The sequence below is a fragment of the Micromys minutus genome (assembly GCF_963924665.1).
Source record: "Micromys minutus genome assembly, chromosome: 17".
Taxonomy (NCBI): domain Eukaryota; kingdom Metazoa; phylum Chordata; class Mammalia; order Rodentia; family Muridae; genus Micromys; species Micromys minutus.
The window spans coordinates 27934001-27953482 of NC_137952.1; the positions used below are offsets into that span (position 1 = coordinate 27934001).

At 40.5% G+C, this 19482-nt stretch overlaps 1 protein-coding gene across 4 annotated transcripts in view; it reads left to right on the top strand.

Moving 5' to 3' along the window:
* GANC (glucosidase alpha, neutral C) overlaps positions 1-19482 on the top strand; it is a 54575-nt gene that overhangs the window by 16580 nt on the left and 18513 nt on the right. For 2 of the 4 annotated variants that reach the window (XM_080931394.1, XM_080931395.1), the window contains exons 6-14: positions 3760-3805; positions 7393-7459; positions 8411-8507; positions 9959-10139; positions 10343-10496; positions 12814-13049; positions 14361-14487; positions 16205-16284; positions 17707-17850. In XM_080931394.1, coding sequence (XP_080787520.1) covers positions 3760-3805; positions 7393-7459; positions 8411-8507; positions 9959-10139; positions 10343-10496; positions 12814-13049; positions 14361-14487; positions 16205-16284; positions 17707-17850 — 1132 coding nt within the window. Of the gene's footprint in view, positions 1-3759; positions 3806-7392; positions 7460-8410; positions 8508-9958; positions 10140-10342; positions 10497-12813; positions 13050-14360; positions 14488-16204; positions 16285-17692; positions 17851-19482 lie in introns of all 4 variants that reach the window. The other 2 variants (XR_013975389.1, XR_013975390.1) reach the window with 2 other exon arrangements.

Sequence of the window (19482 nt, forward strand, 5' to 3'; positions counted from 1 at the left end):
AAACCCAAAATAGCAAAAACAATTCTCAACAATAAAAAAATTGGCTGGGGGAATCATCATCCCTGACCTCAAGCTATACTACAGAGCAATAGTGATAAAAACTGCATAGTATTGGTAGAGAGACAGACACGTTGATCAATGGAATAGAATTGAAGACCCTGAAATAAAACCACACACTTACACACACTTGATCTTTGACAAGGTAGCCAAAAATATACAATGGAAAAAAGAAAGCATCTTCAATAAATGGTTCTGGTCTAACTAACTGGCTGCCTGTGTGTAGAAAATGTAAACAGACTCATATTTGTCACTCCACACAAAGTTCAGGTCCAAGTGGATCAAGGACCTGAACATAAAACCAGACACACTGAATCTAATAGAAGAGAAAGTGGGAAAGAGCTTTGAACTCATTGGCACAGGGGAAATTTTCCGAAACAGAACTTCAGTGACTCAGGCTCCAAGATCAATAGATAAATGGGACCTCATGAAACTGGAACGCTTCCGTAAGGCAAAGGACATAGTCAATAAGACAAATGGGCAACCCAAAGATGGGGGGGAAATCTTCACAAACCCCACATTTGATAGAAGGTTAATAACCAAAATATATAAAGAACTCAAGGAGTTAACCACCAAAATACCAGACAACTCAATAGGAAAATGAAAACCAAGAATTCACAAAAAAGAAATCTCGAATGGCTGAGAAACACCTAAAGAAATGCTCAAAGTCCTCAGCGATCAGAGAAATGCAAATCAAAATGACCCTAAGATTCCACCTTATACCAATCAGAATGGCTAAGATCAAAACCTCAGGTGACAGCACATGTTAGCGAGGATGTGGAGAAAGAGGAGCACTCCTCTATTGTTGGTGGGATTGCAAATTGGTACAACCACTCTGGAGGCTCCTCAGAAAATTGGGAATAGATCTGCCTAAAGCCCCAGCAATACCACTGTTAGGAATATACCCAAAAGATGCCCCACCATGCCACAAGGGTACGTGTTCCACTATGTTCATAGCAGCCTTACTTGTGATACCCAGAAGCTGGAAACAACCCAGATGTCTCACAACAGAAGAAATGGAACCGGGCTTTGAGAGTAAGAGGACAGACACCATCCCCAGCTCACCTTCTGCTCCCTGCTTATGGTTCCAGACATGGCCTTCAACTTCTGCTCTAGCCTGCCACCGCCACTCCATCATGGAGTCTTACCCTCTGGAATCCTAAGCCCAAACAAACTTTCCCTGCTGTCATCGTGCTTTGTCACAGCAGCAGGAAAGAGACAGGAAGAATCTTTATAAGATAAAGACAGATTGGATCGGGATTTTTTGGTATTTAAATTTTTACTCTTTTTTATTACTTTTTCATTTTCCACAATGAACTTTTATGATGAATAATATTTTCCAATGCTAACATCTCAAAAATAAAAATAAGTTGCAACTTAAAAATCACTGTGGCAGCCTGGCACACCAGTAGCCTTGTCTGATGTGATCATTAACCTTCTCAGGAAAAATCGACTGGCAGCCCTCTGAGCTCTGTCTGTAGGATGTGGGGTGAGCCGGGCAGATGCTGCCCAGACTATTTACAGACGGTTTCTCTACTTGGAGAGCTATTGTCCACTTGTGTGTGAAAAAAGAGAAAGAAGAGAAAAGAAAAAAAAAAAAAAAAAAACAGAAGAAACGGAAAAAGATGAGATTCCAGCCCCCTTTTTGGGTGTTTTTTATTTTTGCGACCAATTGCCTTTTCATCGGTGAACAGAAACCAGTTAATTTTCCCAGGAGAAGAAAACTATACAGACACAACTGCTTCCGCAGGAGATGCGTTATACTTCACTCTTCCCATGAGAAAGTCTCTGCTTCCCTCAGTTCTACCAGAAGAAGGGTGAAAGCAAAGACACCCAGTCACCGGGAAACATCCTCAGGATGGCAACAGTGTGGCAGCTCAGAGGTTACTATGAAACAGAAGCTGCTTAAAGGACCTTGGATGGCTTTTTAGATCCAGAGAATGCTCCTCCTGTATTTTCTTTGACAAGAAAGTAATGGAAATGGAAAACCGACTAGGTTAAAGCACACTCACTTGTCTGAATAACAATCTCTCATCTGTTTCTGCACATTATTTGCATATAATGTAAGCATGATACATATTGCTGGGTTTCATAAAGGTATTTACATACAAGTACATCATGTCCTGTGACTATTTACACACATGTACATTATATACACTGACTATTTACACACACATATGTCATGTACACACGTTCCCTTTCCCCTTTCTTTCCATTCACCCTCCTGCTGGTCCCTTTTATTCACCGGGACAGTTTTGTTTCTATTTTAATGGTAAGTACACATGAATGATTTTATTGCACATTATTTTTTACATGGATTAAAAAGAAAACTATTTTAATTTTTAAAAAATTATTGTGTGGAAATAAATAATGCAATTTTTTCCACTTATTCTGATTATAGAGTTCTCTGGTAGAATTTTTGATGTCATTTAAGTATACTATTGTATCATCTACAAATAGTGATATTTTTACTTCTTTCTTTCCGATTTATATTCCTTTGACTTCCTTTTGTTGTCTAATTGCTCTGACTAGGATTTTGAGTACTATATTGAATAGGTAGGGGGAGAGTGGGCAGCCTTGTCTACTTCCTGATTTTAGTGGGATTGCTTCAAGTTTTTCTCTATTTAATATAATGTTGGTTGTTGGTTTGCTGTATATTGATTGCTTTTACTATGTTTAGGGATGGGCCTTGAATTCCTGATCTTTCCAAGACTTTTAACATGAAGGGGTGTTGAATTTTGTCAATTGCTTTCTCAGTATCTAATAAGATGATCATGTAGGTTTTTTTTTTCTTTGAATTTGTTTATATAGTGGATTACGTTGATAGATTTCCATATATTGAACCATCCCTGCATCCCTGGGATGAAGCCTACTTGGTTATTATGGATGATCATTTTGATGTATTCTTGGATTCAGTTTGTGAGAATTTTATTGAGTATGTTTGCATCGATGTTCATAAGGGATATTGGTCTGAAGTTCTCTTTCTTTGTGAGGTCTTTGTGTAATTTAGGTGTAAGCGTAATTGTGGCTTCATAGAACAAAATGGATAGTGTTTCTTCTATTCTAATTTGTGGAATAGTTTGAAGAGTATTGGTGATATTAGGCCTTCTTTGAAGGTCTGAAAAAATTCTGTACTGATTTGGTCCTGGGCTTTTTTTTGGGGGGGGGAGGGGTTGAGAGACTTTTAATGACTACTTCTATTTCTTTAGGGGTTATGGGACTGTTTGTATGGTTTATATGATCCTGATTTAACTTTGGTACTTGTCATCTGTCTAGACAATTGTCCATTTCATCCAGATTTTCCAGTTTTGTTAAGCATCAGATTTTGTAGTAGGAGCTGATAATTTTTTTAATTCTCTTCAGACTACTGCAGTCTTAGCAGCAAGCCCCTTTACCCACTGAGCCATCTCACTGCCCCTACTTACCTTTCTTTTTTTCTTTTCTTTTTTTGTTTTTTTTTAATTGAGACAGAGCCTTGAAGTTACTTTGCAGGCAATGATAACCTTGAACTTCTGATGCCCTGCCTTAGCCCTCTAAATCCTTGGATTACAGTATGTCACCATGCCGTGTCTATAATGATGTCATATTTAATAAATTAAAGGATAGAATTTGTAAAGATTTGGAAATGAAAATCTTTTTTACTGCATTAAATACTGCCAGTCTTACCATTGAGTGAAACAGTGTTATCTGTGTTTAAAACAGAGCTACCAAAGGAAATGGGCAAAATACACCAGCTGACACCTCTCAGGTAATGAGATCTAGCCATTTCCTTTTGATCTTCTTTAACACTCCAGTCTGCAAGCAAGTAGTGGATTCTACTCCTCCCTTATGCAGAAGGGTGCTTGGATAATGTGCTGTTGTATATAGGGGGTCAATTGTCCTTGTCTTCCACTTATCTTAGCATCTTAGTCCTTGTGTGTGTGTGCATGCCAGATGTGGAAGCCAGAAATAAGGATCAGGTGTCTTCCCCAATTATTCTCTAACTTATTTTCTATTACATCTCATTTTTTTTCGTGTTGTGTGTGTGTGTGTGTGTGTGTGTGTGTGTGTGTGTGTGTGTGTACTGTATCCATATAGTTTTTATGGGGAGGAAGGGATACAAAGTGAAAGGATTCAGGAGTCAGATGCTAAAGAGCTAGGCAGACTGTTCTATGGAAAGACTAGCAATGTTCTTTTACTGAACAAAATCTGTTGAAGACCATCTCCTGTTGGACAAGCATTGCTGAAGGAATTGGTAGTTCACCATTCAACAGATATAAGTTCCTTATCCATCACAGAGTGTACTCTTAAGATATGTTTACATTTTTGAGTTAACCCTAAGAACAAAGAAGGTTTTAAACACAGAGAGACATAGTCTTCCTTCTGCTTTTAAAAGATTGTTTTGTCTGAGTTATGAAAAATAGACAATCTAGAAGTCTTTTGTGTGTTTGTATATGTGGGTATAGCCGCACATGTCAGTGCAAATGTGTGATTTGTTGTACATACATGTATATGTGCAGGCTAGAAGTTGGCACTGGGTGTTGTTTTCCGATACTCTCTGCCTCATGTCTTGAGGCAGTCTCTTGCCTGAACTCACTGATTCAGCTGATCTTCTAAACGGCTTGTCTGGGGGTCATTCTGCCTCCCATGGCCAGCCCACTATGTCTACTTAATATTTACATGGATGCTGAGGATTGGACAGGCCTCACACTTGGGCAGCAAGTACTCTACCACTCAACTGTCCCCCAGGACTCTGTAGCACAGGCTGATCTGAAACACATTAGGTAGCACAGGATGGCCTCCAACTCACAGAAATCCTCCTGCCTCAGCCTCCTGAGTGCTGAGGTTGTGTCTATACACTACCACAACTGAGTAGAACTCTTTCTTCACTCACAGCTATATAGCTCCTCACAGGGTCTTGACAGCAGCTATGGTCTTTTGCAATGATAGAAGTATTTCTGGTACCCCATGGACAAAGTATTCTTTTTCTTTCTTTTTTTTTTCTTGTTTTGTGAAATGTGTAGTTAGACCTTTATTTTATATAATGATTGTATTAGTTTTTTGTTTCTGTGATGAAACACCATGACCAAGGCAACATGTAGAAGGATTTATTTGGGCTTACGGTTCCAGAGGGCTAGAATCCAGGATGGCAGAATGAAGGTATGTTGGTAGAAACAGGAATTTGAGGTTGTGCATCCTACACTGAAATCAAGTATTCTTTTTCTTAAGACTCATATATATTGATGGATGTGAGGAAATGTTTTGTTTCTGAACAGAGCTGATAAATGCATGGTTATAGATAGAATTGTAATGACAGGTCAAGTCCACTTTTAGGAGACAGCTGATTGAATTGCTTGAGTAGCAGTTTCGGGACATAGATCTTGTCACAGAAAGTTTATTAATGTTACAAACCATCTCTATAGGAAAAAATCTCAACTGTTTAAGGGAGTCCGCAGACTCTAAAGCCCACACCTGTCCCCAGGATGGCATAGTCTCTACCTGGGGCATTCATATGTGACTTCAAAGAAGCACTGGATTGCTTTACAGAAGCTGGAAGGGACAAATAACTCATTTCAAGCAAAATTTCTTTCACACATAGTTTATTTATTTGTTCTCATTCTTAGGTAAAATTGAGAAAGTTGTAGCAATAGAGAGTCAAGACCTGAAAAAGTACTGCCATTCATTTTATCTAACATCTCAAACTAGCACAAGCAGACATCTGATTGAAGAGGGGAAACTCAGCAAAACCAGGGTCTGCTTGTAAACTCACCTGAGCTGGGAAGGAAGATGGCTCAGGGGATGACCTGAGTTCAGTCCTCAGAACCCACATGGTAGAAGGAGAGAGTTAATTCCTATGGGGTGTTCTTTAGCCTCTACATGTGAACTGTGGCACATGTGCATATGTAGTCCTCCAAATGAATAAGTGAATAAATGTGAAAAATTAAAACTAAGATATTAGATTCTCAATTTTTTACCTCATATGTTTACATGAAGGTTTTCCCTTTTGCTGGGTGGTGGTGGCAGCACATGACTTTAATCCCAGCACTCAGGAGGCCTAGGCAGGCGGGTCTCTGAGTTTGAGTATAGACTGGTCTACAGAGTGAGTTCCAGGACAGCCAGGGCCACAGAGAGAAACCATGTCCCCTCCCCACCCACCCCCAAAAAGAAAGAAAAAAATTGTTTAATTCCCTTTAGTTGTTCTACGTGCAAAGGCTGCATTTTTTCAAAGCACTGCTTTAGTCCATATAAAGATGTTTGTGAGAAATGATAGCAGCTCCTTAAAAAACGTAAACTTGAAGTTGCAGTAGGAGCTGCAAGTAGCTCCTGCTCCTGTATGTCCCCAAAAGTGATACCATTGCAGCATCACCCACAGGAACATAAGCAGGAAGAGACACACGGCCCAGCCAAACTGTGGTCTGTACATGCAGCCGAATAATATTTGCTCTTAAAAGTTCTGATGTGCGCTCCAAAGTAAGTAAGACCTGAGACAGCCTGTGAAGGAAGCCAGTCACAGAAGAGCAAATACCGTAAGAGTCTACTCCATGTTCTGACTAAAGTCACACTCATAGAGTGGAGAATGGAATGGTTTTGCCAGGGGTGCAGAGGGGGAGAAACGGCAGGTTGGCGTTTAGTAGGAAGGTCCAGTTTAGACAGATGAAAGCTTTGTGGGGCTGGATGGTCAACGATAGGCAACACCATACACAGAGCAAATGGACTTGGTGACACAGGGCTGTGTTCTTGGAGATGGTTAAGAAGAACAGTGAATGTTGTGTATTTTAGCATGGTAAAAAGGGTTCATGAGTATTGACTTTTACAGAAAACACATATTTGATTTATTAAATATACATCATAAGCCAATCTTCAAAAACATGGACTCATTTTCTCTGCCTTTTTTTTTCTTTTTCTTCTTGGAGGTGGGTACAAGTTTCAGTATATAGTCCTGACTTACTATGTAGGTTAGACTGGCTCCTAATTTATAGGGCTCTACCTGCCTCTACCTCACAAATACTAGAACTAAAGGCATGTGCTAACACATCCTGCATTTTCTCAGTTTTTATGTTTCTTTTGTTAGTAATTAATTGTATGAATGTGTATAATGCATGTGTGTTGGGCCTGGCATGCATGTGGAGGCCAGGGGACAACATTTTGGGGGTATTTCTTGCCTTCCCTTTTTATGTGAGTTCTGGGGATTACACTTGAATTATAAGCTTGCATTATTAGGAGGCAAGGGCCTTCCTGCTAAGCCATCTCGTCAGTACCCCAGTCTTCTTAATAATCCAAATAAGATATGCTTTTATGGTAACCACATTTGTGGCAGTTTATAAACTCACTTTGATCTCCTTTTTATATGAATAGGAAGATCAAGAGGACCTGGGCCTGTGGGAAGAGAAATTTGGAAAATTTGTGGATGTCAAAGCTAATGGTAAATTGACAAAATTAAGGCATAATATTAAAATAGATCATTCCAAAACAACTAATCATGTATGTCTAAAGATTGTTTGAGGTCTGGACATACAGATCTATGACAGAGTGGTTGGATAATGTGGGGTGCCCTGAATTCAATCCCCAGTGGCATAGATAGATAGATAGATAGATAGATAGATAGATAGATAGATTGATAGATTGATTGTACCTAAAACAAGTAACTTCTGTAAGGTGAACAGAAGTCTTCTAGTTGAGTTCTCTGTACTTTAATAATGCACTACAACAGAGAAGTAATTATATATACCTTATGGAAGAATGAAAGAGATACATGGGTGATGTGCAACGTATGCTCTTAGGAAAGGACCTGCTTGGTGTTTTGAGTAAACCAGACAACTGTAGCTCCACACTGTTTTCATGAGGCTGTGGTCATACAGCTCATCTGCTCTGATGTTTTTAGGCCTCCTTGTTGTTGTTACAGGTGCTGCATGCCCACCATGATATTTCTCACCGGCCTAGCAGTATGTGAGGGGATGGGCTCACACTTCACGTATCACAGCCATGGGAAGTCATACCTTAAGGATGTAAGGAAGGCCTTCACACCACTCTCAACATGGTGGTTCTTGTAGAAAGCCACAGACAGGGAAGGTTATCAGGCAGAAGATAAACACAAACTCATCCAGCCAAGATAAAAGTGCTCAGTATCGAGGGCAAAGGGAGTTTCAGCACACAGCTCAGGCATCATAACTAGTGACTGTGTACTTTTACATGCACATAATATACATTCGCCAATCCCCAAACATCGCAGCACCTTACTACCAATCAGTATATAGCTTTGTTTGGTTGGGGCAAGTTCAGATTTCTCTCAGCTAGTTGTTTGGTTAGTTACATTAACTGAGTCTTTTAGACTGATGTCTGAGAAGCAAAACTTAGCTATGGTCGGTCTTGGCAGGCCCTTCCTCTGTTGGTTTGGATTTCTCCCTTCATGGATTTGAACATCTCTATGGTATCCCTCAGCATGCAGAGTCACACCAACTTAAAAACACTAGGTAAGTGACAGTAAGAATCCTTGTCATGTTTTGAGGTTTATTTCTGTGAAAAAACAACATGACCAAGATAATTCTTATAAAGGACAATATTTAAAAGGAGCTGGCTTATAGTTTCAGAGGTTTAGTCCATTATCACCATGGTGGGAAGCATGGCACCATGCAGGCAGACTTGGTGCTGGAGAAGCCAAGAGTTCTACATCTTGATCCGAAGGCAGCCAGAGGAGACTGTCTTCTGCAGGCAGACAGGAGGAGGCTCTCTTTCACACAGGTGGAGCTTAAGCACTAGGAGCCCTGAAATCCCACCTATTCAGTGACACACTTCCTCCAGGGGCCACACCTCATAATAGTGCCACTTCCCATGAACCAAGCATATTCAAGCCACCACAATTGTTAACTAGTCTGTGGCTTAATGTTACTTATGAAGTTTGAGAAACCGTCCCTGCTCTTGACTGAGTGTCTGCAGTAATGGATGGTACCTTTTAAGTACAAATAAGCCCTTTCCCTATGTTGCTTTTGTGAGAGTATCTGTCACAGCAACAGAAATGAACCTAGGACAGGACATAAGGTGGAAAGAAAGAACCAGCTCCACAGAGCTGTCTCTGACTTCCACATGCACCTACATGCACTCACATTAATTTAAAAAACTGTAATTACAAACCCCAAAAATACAGGAATAAAACAAGGAATAATAGGTTTGCTTTTACTATGAGGGAAAACCTGGGAAAATACTGAACATATATATTGACCTAGAAAAGGTCTTTCACTCTAGAGAGGAGAGTGAGACAGAGAATGTGGCATCTTTGTGATTCCCTTGGAGAGACGTACCAGACTGACACTCCTGACGAATGGGTCCCAGAGGCATCTGCTAAAGAGGAGCCAGAACCAAAGTGAATCAGAGCCTGATTAAGTTGTCAGGTTTGAAAAGTTTATTTCTTAGGTAGGCAGGGTGACTAGTCCCACTGCCCCGGCCTCTGTCCTGTCCCATGTCTCTCCAGCTCAGCTCTCTGCAGGCGTGTCAGGATGTACTTATTTTGCCTTAGTTGCAGAGAAGTCTGCACACAGTGCACCAGTGGAGGAGGCTTATAGTGTGTCTGCCATTCAGGAGGATTCACAGCAGACATTTAGAAAACGTAGCTCAGGATCTAAGCCTAAAATACCCAGGAGACCAGTGGAGACAAAGGAGGAGGATCACATGCACCAGATTGGGCCAGGAAGCCTTCAGGCTAGTGGTAAGAGGTAAATCTTTTTAGGGGAGTGGTTTTACGTGGGAGCTTGTTACATGCCCAGGCTGGCCTAGAACTTGCTGTAGCCTAGGCTAGCCTCTAACTCACAGTTCTCCTATCTCTACCTTCCTAGTTCAAAGATTATAAGCCTGTGACTTTACAGTACGAAGCTGTTCTATGCATTAACAGTCCGCTTGTATTTAGTGATAAGCCTCCTTTGTGTTTCAGAGATGGAGATGCATACCGTCTTTATAATCTAGATGTCTATGGATACCAAGTGCATGACAAAATGGGCATATATGGTTCAGTGCCTTATCTCCTGGCCCACAAACAGGGCAGGACTGTAGGCATTTTCTGGCTGAATGCCTCAGAAACACTAGTGGAGATCAACACAGAGCCAGCAGTTGAGGTGAGCTATGGAATGTGGCTGCATGCTGGACTTTTCACTGTAGTCTGAGCCCTTTCCTTTGCAGCAGCATTTTTCTGTACCAAGAGCTTTGCAATGTAATCACCAAATGTCAGTAGGAGCTACTAAATGTAGACTGATTCACCTTGAACTGGGTGTTATGGGTTACAGAGAAATTTCTCAGATTTTCATTACACCCTTCCCAGTACACAGTGATGCAGATGGGCCCAGCAGCTGCCAAACAAAAAGTCGGGTGCCGCACTGATGTTCACTGGATGTCGGAGAGCGGGATCATTGACGTTTTTCTGCTGACAGGACCGACACCTGCCGACATCTTCAAGCAGTTCTCGTACATCACAGGTACAAGCATTCATAACTGTGGTGCATTTCCTCTGCCCTGGGCATCATCACTGCAAACAATGTCTCTAAGGGTTTTAAGTAGCAAGCATTTTCTCCCCATCCTCATTACATCCGGACAAGCTAAATAGGATGCTAGAGGAGTAAGTAGTTCTCAACCTGTGAGTCTCCACATGTCAAATATCCTGCATATCAAATATTTATGTTAAGATTTATAACAGCAGCAAAATTACAGTTATGAAGCAGCAACAAAATAATGTTATGGTTGAAAGTCACCACAACATGAGGAACTGTATCAAAGGGTCACAGATTCAGGAAGGTTGAGAATTACTGTTCACTCGCTGATCCCTAACTCTTGTCATATGCCTGTTTGAAGCTTTAGTCTCTGAGAATAATCCCCTGTAGCTAAGGAGTATCCTGTCCTGAACTTTTGAATGGTTCTTCTCTGTTAAAATATACTACTGGCTTTAACAATAAAACAAATAACTCTTTAGTTTTAAGAGACTAAAGGCTACGGCCAGTAAAGCAGCTTAATGGCCGCCAAGCCTGAAGACCTGAGTTTGATCACAGGGACCCAAATGGTAGAAATAGAGAACTAACTCCTACCAGTTGTCTCCATATGTGAATATACACACATGTACATACACATGCACACATATGTACACAGACAGGCTAAATAAATGCAAATACATATGCTTTAATCCTTGCAGAGATAAGCCATCATTATCCTACCTTCATCCTAGGCTGGTAATTGGGTCAGCTAAATTTCCTCAGAATTCAAAGGCATCTCTCTCTTGTCCCCTGTCTTCTTGCTCCAAAACCACTTGTTGTGTTCCTTTGCAAATGATTTCTCTTTTCCCACTGAACTATCTACTTATCATTAATATTCTGAAATTTTACAAGTTCACTTAATGCATTCCTGTCCTGAGGGTGGACACGTTCAGTCTGAGTGTCCTTCAATATGGCAAACAGTATCTACCGTCCCTTTTATAGAGACAAGTTTCCCATCCTTGTTTTTTCTTCCTTTTTCTTTTTGCCTCTTGTCTGAAAATTAAGGTTTGCTTCAATTTATTTTTATTCTAAAATTTTATATATATACATACATACATATACATACATACATACATACATACATACATACACACACACACACACACACACACACACACACACACACACACATGATAAAGTGCCAGCAGGGTCCAGAAGAAGGTGACTGAGCCTCTGGAGCTAGAGTTACAAGTGGTTATAAGCCACCCAACGTGTGGCTCTACATGGAAGCCCTTGGTGCCTGGATGAATCTGGTATCCTATCATGTGAGGAGCATGTACCTGTCTTCAAGGTTTCTAAAGCAGGGATATGCTTCTCTCCTTTGTGCCCTCCTCTCACACCATTCATGGTTCAGCAGATACCACCTCTTCCTTATATCCGTCCCTCCAGATCTATGTTAAACTTACTTCCCTTTCGTTTGTTCTTTGGTTTTGTAGTAATTTTCATGAATTGGTTCTCTCTTTCCACCAGCTATAACCCAGGAATTGAACTCAGGTTGTCAGGCTTGGTGGCAAGCCCCTTTACCCACTGAGCCATCTCACTGGCCTCATTTTTTTTTAAAACAGAGTCTCATGTATCTCAGGCTGGCTTTGAACCTTCTATGTAGACAAGAATGACTTTAAACTACTGATTCCTCTGCTCCTACCTCTCCCAAGTGCTGGAATTGCATGCATGCACCACCTCAGTTTTATAGGGTGCTGTGAATTTTTAACCCTATACATTTTTTTTTGCATACTAGGCAAGTGCTCCACTACCTGAGCTGCATCCACAGCCCGATTTTGCAAACTGATATGTTTTCTTGTATAAAAAGAAAATATATGGGAAGAATTCTGAGACTGGCGTACAGGGTTCTTTATAAGCAGAGCCTTTCCAGTTCTGGCTTCTCTTGGCCTCTCACACCGTCATCCCTGCAGCATTTATTTCTTTGCCTGTCTCTATTCTCTAAGCTCCACCTTGTCTCCCTGCCTGGCGTCCTCCTGCTTATTATTCAAGGCCTCTGCTCTTCTCACCTGCCTTTGGAAACATCTAAAGATCTCACATTACTCTGGAAGCAGAATGTATGTGTTCCCACAGCACTAGGCTGATACCTTTATCCTAAGTTATATCTCAGGCCAGCATTTATTTATGTACCTGTCCCATCACCCTAATTGCCATGTTCTCCTATTAATATTCTGTATAGCATCAGGTTCAGTGCCTGTAGCCTGTAAACACTGGGGAGATGGCTACTGGTTGAATAACATCAGTGGCCTCCATTGTCATCTTTTTTTAGGCACACAAGTCATGCCCCCACTTTTTTCCCTGGGGTACCACCAGTGTCGCTGGAACTATGAAGATGAACAGGATGTGAAGGCAGTAGATGCAGGGTTTGATGACCATGACATTCCATACGATGTCATATGGCTGGACATAGAGCACACCGAGGACAAGAAGTACTTCACCTGGGACAAAAAGAGATTCGCAAACCCCAAAAGGATGCAAGAGCTGCTCAGGAGCAAAAAACGCAAGGTGAAGTCAGCCTGCTGTCTAAAGGTTTTTAATCCCAAAATGTAAAGGACATAAAAGGACATCTGATCCCCTGGAAGTAGAGCTACAAACTGTTATGAGCCACCATATGGTGCTGAGGGTTGACCCCAGGTTTCCTTAAGAGCATCCATCTTAACAGCAAAGCTGTTTCTCCATCCCCCATCTCTTGAGACCTTTCAGTGTTCAAGATGCTGTGCTGAGGAAGGGGGTCTTTGAGTGGCTGGGGAAAGGCAAGCATATGTAACTAATACAAGACAGAGACAAAGAGGAGCGGAGGTAGACTCTAACTCAGCAACTACAAAACTCCCAACGCTTAAAGAACTAACACAGGACTTAAATAGATAATCCACCAAAGAAGATATTCAAGTAAAGTAAAGATAGCCAAGAAGCACATGAAAAGATTCTCTCTTTCTACCTAATGGAACTTGGGTTCCAGGGATCAAACACAGATCTTCCTGGTTGCCAGCAAGCACCTTTAGTTCCTGAGCCATCCATCAGCCTGTTTAGATGGTGTTACTGTTTTGACAGTTTGGTTTGGTTTCCATGGTTTCTATGGTTTGGAAGGGGTTGGAGGGCGGGGGAGCACACACCCTTTAGAAAGTGGGTGCACACTCATGCCTTTAGAAGATGGAGGACAGCCTGTGTCATTTCCTAAATACTACCTTTCCTTTTTCTTTCTTATGTGCTGGGATTACAAACACATGCTACCACGCCTGCCTTATTTACATGGGTTCTGGGGCTCAAACTCAGGTCCTCGTGCTTATAAGAAGCTGACTTGATTAAGTGGCCTCTCCAGGCCTTTTCTTTCCATCAGTGTCATCTTTGCCCTAAATACTTAGGGAGTTAGGACCTTACCCAGTTAATCCTTTCATATAGCACCTAGCACCACAGAAAGATAAAAGCTTAGTAAATATCATCTTAAAGACATGTATGGCTGCTGAATGGCTTAGTGGGTAAAGGCACTTTGCCACCAAGTCTGAGAACCCAAGTTCAACCCCAGAACACACCTGGTGGCAGGAGAGAACCAACTTCAGACACACACAAAATAAATAAATAAGTAAATAAATAAATGTAAAATAATAATAATAAATGGTAAGTTATAATAATTATAGCAGGATTCACCCAGATTTAATAGCAATTTTTTAATGAAATGTTACAGGGATTTACTAATGTCCAAAACTTTCAATGAGTTGTAATTTCTGAGTAAAAGTCAACCCCTCAAACTATGAATAAAACACCTAAATGAGCGTAAGCTTCCTAAAACTGACATGGTCTTAAAATCTGTCCTGACAGCTTGTGGTTATCAGTGACCCCCACATCAAGGTGGATCCTGACTACACAGTATATGCTGAAGCCAAAAAACAGGGCTTCTTTGTGAAGAACCCAGAGGGTGGCGACTTGGAAGGCATCTGTTGGCCTGGTATGGTATCACTTGTTTCTACTTCTTCAGTCTCAATTAATGACTCATCTATGACACTCTCATTCCTCATAGGCATCTCTTTCTCTTCCAGCCACACCCGTGGCACCTGTAAGGGAGCCACGCCCTGCCTTCTTTGATATCTTTTCCAGCAATGCGATACGAATGCACCTATCAGTCAGTGATCAGGTAGACGAGAGAATGAGAAATAAGCAAACAAGCTCGTCTCCATGGCAGGTTATTTCTCTGAGGTTGGAAGCAAGGAATGAAGAAAGCAAGGAGGGGGCATTGTCTAGCAGGCTCTCCCTTGGGATTGTTCTTTGTCCTTTTAGCCTGTAGTTTTGACTTTCCTTCTTTTGTGAGTGGCCTCCATCCCTGTAGGACTCTAGATACAAAAACTGTTAGTTTAAAGCCTTGATAGTAATCATCTGAACACCAAAAGAATTCACCACTGTGTCATAAATGCAAGTGCTGTGGAGAAGCCTGGGCCTTCCCTTTTTCCCTTGAACCATTAGAACAAGTCAGTTCTCTTTTTAAAAAAGAGTGAAGGACAGGCTCCATCCCAGTGTGTCTGACCCTTAAAGGACTCCAGCTGCCAGTCCCTAAAGTGAATAACTATAGCCATAGTTAGCTGAGGGTTGTCGTCTGTACTGCTCTGTTTTCTAATCTTTTAATCAATGATGCTCAGAGGGAAGAACCCATAAAGGTCATCCACTTTAATAGAACTATTTGACCCTATGACTACTAGTGTCGGTTGCCTCTTGGATTTCTGGGAACAGGAGAGAATATAAAAAGCCAATAGAGGCTGAGAGGAAAAGAAAGAGTAGGGTCCAGGTCACAGAAGGGTAGAGTCAGAGAGTAGAGTTAGAGAAGACAGTTGGTGCAGGAAGAAAGAAGATGGAGTAGGCTAAAGAAGACAATACAGAAAAGAGATTAAACAGAATGAAAATAGGAGACCATTGAGCCAAAAGAAGCTGAGCTGAGCCAGAGGAGATATCATTAATTGGAAGTGAACTGGACTAGCAGAGATAAAAGAGAAGACAGTTGGCAAGAATTGAGCCAGAAGAAGCCAGGATAAGCAGATAGGCTAGAACAGTTGGAAGGAATGGTTGGGAGAAACCTTTGAAGGGGCTAGGCTGGAAACTGGGAGGAGGGCTAGCTGAAAGTTAAGAGAACACGTTACTGCTTAGAAGAAAAAAAACATTAAAGGAACATTAAAAAATATAAAAACAGGGCTGGATGGTTAAGAGCAGTCAGTGGTTAAGAGCCTTTTATATATTAAGGCTCAGTGGTTAAGAGCACTGACTCTGAGCTCTTTCAGAGATCCTGAGTTCAATACCCAGAAATCACATGGTGGCTCACAACCATCTGTAATAAGATCTGATGCCCTCTTCTGGTGTGTCTGAAGTCAGCTACAGTGTACTTATAATAAATAAATAAATAAATAAATAAATAAATAAATAAATAAATAAATAAATCTTTTAAAAATATATAAAAGCAACACACACATTTTACACCCATCAGCCCCTGTGTTAAAAGTTTTAAATTTTATCACTTTAAAGGTTACCTTCACTCCCTTGTAGACCACGCCTCTCTCAGTTGTCTTTTGTATTCGACATAAGGTGTCCACTGCTGCCTCACAGCACATGTCTTCCTTAACACACACCTTACTGTACACACCACTGTTCTTGACAGGCTGCCCACTGTTGTGCCTCTGCAGGTCTCTCGTCTTACCTGGATTTCACCAACCCCAAGGTCAGAGAGTGGTATTCCAGCCTTTTTGCTTTTTCTGTTTATCAGGTTGGTTTCTATTCTTTTACTGTTCTCTGGTTAACCTGAAACAATGAAAGGAAAAGATAGTTGCTTAGAATTGCTTTTATTATGTAGCTTCTAAAGTACAGCAATAAAGTAGATATGACAAGTATAAAACTATCTTATAAACCAGTGGTTCTCAACCAATAAATGACAACCCTTCTAGGGGTGTTGAACAGCGCTATCACAGGGTTTGCACACCAGATGTCCTGCATATCAGACATTTACATTACAATTCATAATAATAGCAAAATTACAGTTAGGAAGTAGCAACAAAAATAAATTTGTGTTTGAGGGTTACCACAACATGAGGAACTTTATTAAAGGATCGCAGCATTAGGAAGGTTGAGAAGAACTGTTATAAACAATAGTGCATTTTAAAGCAAAATATAATAAGTAAAATCTTAAAAGAACCACAAAGGAACTGGAGAAGTCACATTAGAGACCTGTGTTCTACCATTATGGTGATGATGACAGTCATGGTGATATCTAACCACAGACCAAGTTTTAACTATTTGATGTGCATTACCCCATTTCTTCTTTATAACACTCTGAATTAAATCTTAACCCCACACATAATAAAATTGAGGTGTGGAGAATTTTTAAACCCATAAATGTTTCCCACTTCCTAAGAGATGGGCCCAAGGTTTGAACTCAAGTTTATTTGTCTCTCGAGCTTGCTCTTGAAGACAAGACACTAGCTTTTGAGCATCATTGATTAGGAGATTAGAAAACAGAGCAGTATACACAACAGTCCTTAGCTAAATATGGCTACAGTCATTCACTGCGTGTGGGTTCTGGAAGGAAGCTGAGATCATTAAGACATGGTGTAAAGAACAGGGCATTAGGAAAAACTGGGACAAACTGCCTGATGCTTCCCATAATGGAAACCAAATGCTGAGACATTTACTCTTATAAAAATAATTTTAGTACCATGTACACTAGATTGAAAGAACACAAAGTATATAAGATGTCAAAAACAGATAACTCAGAGTATTAGAGAAAATCGATTCATGTATAGTAGTAATTGCATTTAGCTAAGAATTATAGCAGAGATTTCTTCTCAGTTCTTTGGGTAAGATCAAGTGAGGACTTATAATAGATAGAGGATGATGCAGAGCCTAATGGGGAAAACTCACACTTTTTATGTCATGTATTCACTAAGGACATCTTGGAAATAACTTACAGGCCAGTATGTATTTTGTAGACAATAAAGTGCAACATTCATATCAACAAATATTTCTTTGGGTCAGATACTGTTCTTGGTGCATGGGATTTTTATTGAATAAAATCCACAGCCTAATCAGCATAAAAAATAAGTAAGAAGGAAAAAAAAAGACAGTCAGAAATACTATTCTATTAATATCTTCCCTGGGGGGAGGATTCTCATGACCAGGATTCACTTCCTAGGGATCTACAGACATCCTTTTCCTATGGAATGACATGAATGAGCCCTCAGTCTTCAGAGGGCCAGAGCTAACCATGCAAAAGAATGCTATTCACCATGGCAACTGGGAACACAGAGAACTTCACAACATCTACGGATTTTATCAGGTAAGGCATCTAAATAAAAGTCAAATAGATTCATATACCCTGCTTTTAAACAGGGAGTCGGTTGTATAACTGAGTGTGCTGTGCGTCAAATAGATTCATATACCCTGCTTTTAAACAGGGAGTCGGTTGTATAACTGAGTGTGCTGTGCATGCTTCTTGTGTGTCTTTGTTGTAAATTGTACTGAGCCTTAGATTACAGACAATTTATTATTTCTCCCTGTGCTTTCTTTTCCTTCCATAATAAACCTGATAAAATTTTGAATATCATATGCTGCTATGTTTATTGGCACAGGCAGTCTACAAATATGTTAATAAATGTAATTAAAGTAAGGTTTTAAAATTTTATAAATATCCATCTATTGCTAGCTTAGCTGAGTTTGGTGGAATATGTGGACAATCCTAGTATCCACAGTACGGAGGGACTGTAAATTCAAGGCCTACTTGGCCTGCATAATGAGTTCTAGGCCAGCCTATGCTATACAACAAGACCCTGTCACAAAAGCAAAAGGCAGACAGTGGCTAGAATGATAGTTAAGATCAGTGCTTAAGAGGGCTCCCTGCTCTTCCAGAGGGCCTGAGTTTGGTTCCCAGCACCTAAGGCAGCTCACAAAGTCTGTAACTCCAGCTCCAGAGCATCTAACACTTTTTTCAGAAGCACCCATTTATGGCATATATACTCACATATACATAGATTTTAAAAATATTTTTAAAGGGCTAGAGAAATGTTTCAGTGGCTCATTTCCCAGCACCTACTTGGTGGCTAACAACCATCTGTAATTCCAGCTCCAGGGGATCCAAAGCCACCTCTGGCATCCATGAACAGTGCATGCACATAATGCACAGATATATATGCAAGCGGAACACTCATACACAAAAGGAAAAAACCTTCCAAAAAAGTGAAGAACAAATGTGTGTGTGCACACACACATATGTGTATACATACTCATAAACATATTATCTCCTAACATTCACACTAGGAGAGCAAGACCTAGCACATAGATTATATTTTACTACGTATATAGCTTAGGTTCTATTACAGTGAAAATACACCATAGCCAAGATAACTTTTTTGTTTGTTTGTTTCAAGACAGGACTTTTCCTTGTAACCCTAGCTGTCCCAGAACTCACTTTGTAGACCAGGCTCCCCAAAAACTTATATAATAAAGCATTTAATTTACATTATGCATTCAGAATATTGGAGACCATGATGGCCCAGTGAAGGAACACTGAAAGCTTGTGTCCTGATCTATAACCATAAGGTGTTAAGAGGGAGGCACATTGGGAATGGCATAGGTCTTTTGAAACCCCTAAGCCTACCCCTGGGGACACACCTCTTCTAACAAGGTCACACTCCTAATCCTTACCAAACAGTTCCACCACTGGGGACCAAGTATTTAAATATGTGAGCCTATGAGGGCAGTTGTCATTCAAACCATCACACTGTATTTTTCAAATGTATAGACTTTCCTTTTTTTACTAATCATCTCCAAAAATTATGAATAATTTACCCTAATTCATATCTGTGAGTCTTTGTTATTTTTGGAATGTGGCTGCATGGCTATATGTCTCTCACAATTGCTATTTTCTAATGGGAACTGCTGGCTGGATATAGCCTTTTCCTAATATATGCTT